General features: G+C 43.8%; 1 protein-coding gene across 1 annotated transcript; it reads right to left on the bottom strand.

The window, feature by feature from the left end:
- Positions 1 to 3,305: 3,305 nt before the first annotated feature.
- LOC102312220 (sodium channel protein type 4 subunit alpha B) lies at positions 3,306 to 3,719 on the bottom strand (the record flags this gene model as incomplete). The annotated part of the gene is given in 2 exon segments (XM_005953253.2): positions 3,306 to 3,443; positions 3,542 to 3,719. Coding segments are annotated over 2 exon segments (316 nt in total), but the record flags the coding sequence as incomplete, so codon positions are not given.
- Positions 3,720 to 4,410: the final 691 nt, after the last annotated feature.

Raw genomic sequence — 4,410 nt, 5'->3', positions numbered from 1 at the left:
CTGTAACGGAATACAGTTACTCATATTTTGTATTTTAAATACGTAACGGCGGTACATGTATTCCGTTACTCCCCAACACTGAGTGCTGAATACATAATTTTAAGAAAGTATTTAAAAGTGAAGAGACGGTTTGTGGTCTGGAGATCTGGTGGAAGTGTGGCCAAAGTCTCAGGACAGAACAACTAAAGGCTCTGAGTCCCATGGTAGTCAGATGAGCAGGTGGAACAGACAGAAGGGAAGCTGAAGAAGAGCAGAGTGTACGAGGGGGTGAGTATGTGTGGAGAAGATCAGATAAATATGGAGCGAGGTTATGAAGGGCTTTGAAAGTAAGAAGCAGGATCTTGAAATTGGCATGGAGGTGAACCCGGAGCCAATGGAGCTGTTTAAGAACAGCTGTTGTATGTTCAGTGGATCTAGTTCTGGATACAATACGAGCAGCTGTAATTTGAACTAAATGCAATTTATGGAGGTGGACCATAGAGAAGAGAATTAAAGTAATCTGAAAGAGATGTGAAAAGAGCATTGACAAGTATGACGGTACTGTTTGGAGTGAGTGAGGGATGAAGGCGTTTAACTCATTCACTGCCAGCCATTGGCAGTGAATGAGTTAAACCCATTGACTCATTCACTGCAATTGACGGCTATAGACGTCAATGGCAGTGAATGAGTTAATATTACGGAGATGAAAATATTATATGTGCTGTGAAGGAAACAGTGCTATCAAGGATGACACCAAGACTCTTAACCTGAGGGAAGGGTGTGACAAAACAGTTATTAATGGATAATGAAAGACTTCTGGTTGGAACTTTAGTCAGTTTTGATTTGGTGCCTACTAGAATTAATTCTGTTTTATTGCCATTAATTAATTAATTTTTCTTTTTCTTTTTTTTGCCTGTCCCGTTTGGCTCTTTTGCATCAGAATTATTGTCTAAAGGCGAAGAAAGATGCCCAACGGATTTACTTTACCAAATTGACCATCCCAGCCTTGCCGTAATGGTCTATTTGATTCACCTTTCATTGTTTATTTTATTTTTTATTTTCACTTGCTAGATACGGGACAGACTTGAATGAGGAAAGAAAAGGGAGAAAGGAAGAGGGAAAGAAAAACAGCGGACAAGAGGGACGGGGATAAAGGGCAAAAAAACAAAAACCAACTAAATAAGCAGACAAAAAATACATATATCAACCACCTGGATCACCTGTTGAGAAAGAAAAAGAAAACAAGAAAATGAGAGCAATACAATAAACAACATCACGATGATCTATGTGAATATGACAGTAAATACTAAATATTAAACATTATTGTGCAGCACGTAAGATCAACAGAACACAGTGTGCTTTGAGGTAGGAGCCAAAAAGGGTGTAGTTTGTGGGTGTGATCACCCGTGTGTACACCTGTGAGCATGGACGCGCTTGTTTTTTGTTTTTTAAAAGGTTCCTTCATGTAATGATCTGCTAGAGGGTGTGGGGGGGCCACAGCCCCGTCCTCCAGGGCATGAAGCAGGTATGGAGGAGATCAAAACTCCAGACATCCAGAGGCCCCCAGAACACAAGAGACCAAGGAAGACCAACAGAGGAGCTGTCCCAGAAAGAGCTGAGGAGAGTCCCAGATGAGGGCTCACTCAGCAGCCGCGGAGCAGAAGCCAGGGGGGGTTGCAGTGACGCGCCCGTGAGCTCCGCCGGCAGCCAGCTGCGCCTGAGTGACCGAGCCCCAGGCCGAGAGGCCGGAGGCACCCCACCTCCGAAGTGGCCCGAGCGAGCCCCAGGCTCCAGGCCCCGACAAGAAGCCACCAAGGAGTGCCATTATTGCCATTGATTTTAAGGGAGTTGTGGGTAAACCAGACCTTGATTTCACTTAAACAGTCAGAAACTGATGTGGGTGGGAGAGTAGCTGTGGGTTTGGAGGACAGGTAGAGATGGGTGTCATCTGCGTAGCAGTGAAACTGGATGTTATATTTTCTGAAAATATTACCTAGGGGTAGGAGATAGATAATAAAAAGGACCCAGGACAGAGCCTTGGGGAACACCGGAGTTAACTGGAGTAGATACTGATCTGTGAGTAACTGAACAAACTGTGAGTAGCCAGAGAGATACAAGGTCAACTAGGCGAGTGCTGTACCACTGATCCTAATAGATGTTAATCTATAAAGAAGGATGCGGTGGGAAATAGTATCAAAAGCTACTGTAAGGTCAAGGAGAATGAGGATGGAGATGAGTCCAGAGTCAGCTGCAAGCAGAAGATCAGTAGTGATTTTTACTAGAGCTGTTCCTGTACTATGAAAAGAACGGACGCCGGACTGAAACAAGTAATTTCCAGTGAGGTGTCTATGAACCTGTGCAGCCACTATTATTTCATGAATTTTGGCTAGGAAAAGTAAAATTTGAAATGGACGTTATTTAAATGGGAAGGGTCTGAAGCATTCTTTTTCTTTTTACAGTAGTCCAGCCTAGAAGTAATAAATGCAGGAACTAGTTTTTCACTCAGGATGTTTCTAAATTTAGAGACATAGCAAAAATGCAAGAAAGCAGTCCTACATAGTTGTTTAATATGTGCACTGAAGGACAAAATTTGATTTGTATCATCTGGCTTCATGAATAAATAAAGGTGCGTATCAGCTGCATAGCAGTGAAAACGGATGCAGTTTTTTACTAAGATTATCTAAAGAAAGCATTTATAATGTAAATAAAATTGGTTCCAGCACAGAAGCCAGTGGAAGTCCACGAAAAACTTCTATGTGTGAAGAAGGCTCCAAGTTTACATGAACAAACTATTGTTTGACACAGATATGTTTCAAACCACTCCAGTGCAGTACCTTTAATGTGTTCTAGTCTCTGTAGTAAAATATTGTGCTCAGCAGTATTGAATGGTGCAATGAGATCTGACAGGACAAGCACAGAGATGAGTCCACTGTTAGAGGCCATAAGAAGATCATTTGTAACCTTCACTATTCTTTTTCTGTGCTGTGATGCACTCCAGATCCTGATTGAAACTCTTATAATAAATCATTACTCTGAATGGGTCGACTAGGCACATTGACGAGCTAAAAATCATAGATGTTAACCTAAAACGATCAGACAGAGACATGAAGATCACAAAAATCTCATACAAAGTTGGAGAATTCAGAAACCCAGAGTAAGGCCCAGGAGGACAACAGACAACAACAATAAAATAAGTTTTTGAGTTTTCCAGCTAGGGTGGACATGACTGGTCACAGAGAGAAGGTCATAGGGAGACGGGTCCAAGAAACACAGAGAAAGACAGGTCAGATGGACAGACACATCAGAGAGACCAGGGGATCAGAGACCTTCTGTGATTGGTAGAAGGGATCCAGATCCTCCAATGGGGTGCAGAGAAGCTGAGGGGGGGGGGCACCATAGATGAAAGGGAGGGACTTCCCAGTCTCCAGGTGACGAGCAGGTTTGGTCAGGTTTTTCTCACTTGCCTGGGTTACACAGAAGAGCTTCCCCTCATGCAACTTATCAGCAGTATTAATTTTACTGATTGATTATCTATCACTGATTCCTGAAAGTTGATCGGTACCTTTTGGTGCTTCCACGCCTTTCGCTCCTTTACCTCAGCTTCGTGTCGTTGTTGGACCACCTCCTTTGAGACTGCTGTGAAGCATCTGAAAACCTCCATACCTACAGGTGGCAGCAGAGACGCCATTCTCTCATCCTGGAGAAGTGGTCGAACCTCGCTGTTGCCTAGCAACAGGTTTCTGTTGGGAAGAGAGGTTTTGGTTTGGTTTCCTTGAAGCCACTTACAGAGGTGCAGCTGTCTGTAGGGCTGTTATTAATCATTATCAGATTTCTCAGTGTTATTCGGTTCAATTTTATTTAAATAACACCAATTCTGTCACGGTCTGGCTGGCAGACCGTGGGGATGTGGGGAATGAGGACCCAAAACGCAGGTTTCTGCGATGCAAACAGTGCACTTTATTTACAGTGAAAGCTGTAAACACAATAAATCCCCGTTGCTCCCTTGACTCCTGTGTGTGTGCTCCCCTCCGACGTCTGTGCTCATGCTCCCCGCTGTCGTGCTTCCGCACACCCCGTGCGTGCTTCCTTTCTGGTCCACTCTTCCACCTGCAGGAAAACCACAGAAACAGCCGTCAACACTGACCCCCACGGGCATACACGAACTGCACTCTTATACACTGCCACACACTAACTTGGGATGACAACGCAATGATCTCGCGTCGGTGAGAGCTCCAACACTCTCCTAAGTAGCTCCCCCGACGAGGCCTGCAGGTGGCTGTCCTCCATCCTCCAGACACACACACATGTACACACCCACACCCTACCTATACATATAATGAGTGGAACACAGAATAACACAGCATTGTGCAGAAAAACACACACATCACCAAATAATAACGATAATAATAATAATAATAATAATAATAATAA

The sequence above is a fragment of the Haplochromis burtoni genome, unplaced genomic scaffold (assembly GCF_018398535.1).
Source record: "Haplochromis burtoni strain Fernald_Lab_line unplaced genomic scaffold, NCSU_Asbu1 Contig_3426, whole genome shotgun sequence".
Lineage (NCBI taxonomy): Eukaryota > Metazoa > Chordata > Actinopteri > Cichliformes > Cichlidae > Haplochromis > Haplochromis burtoni.
Note: the sequence above shows the minus strand (reverse complement) of the source record. Positions and strands in the feature narration are given on the sequence as shown.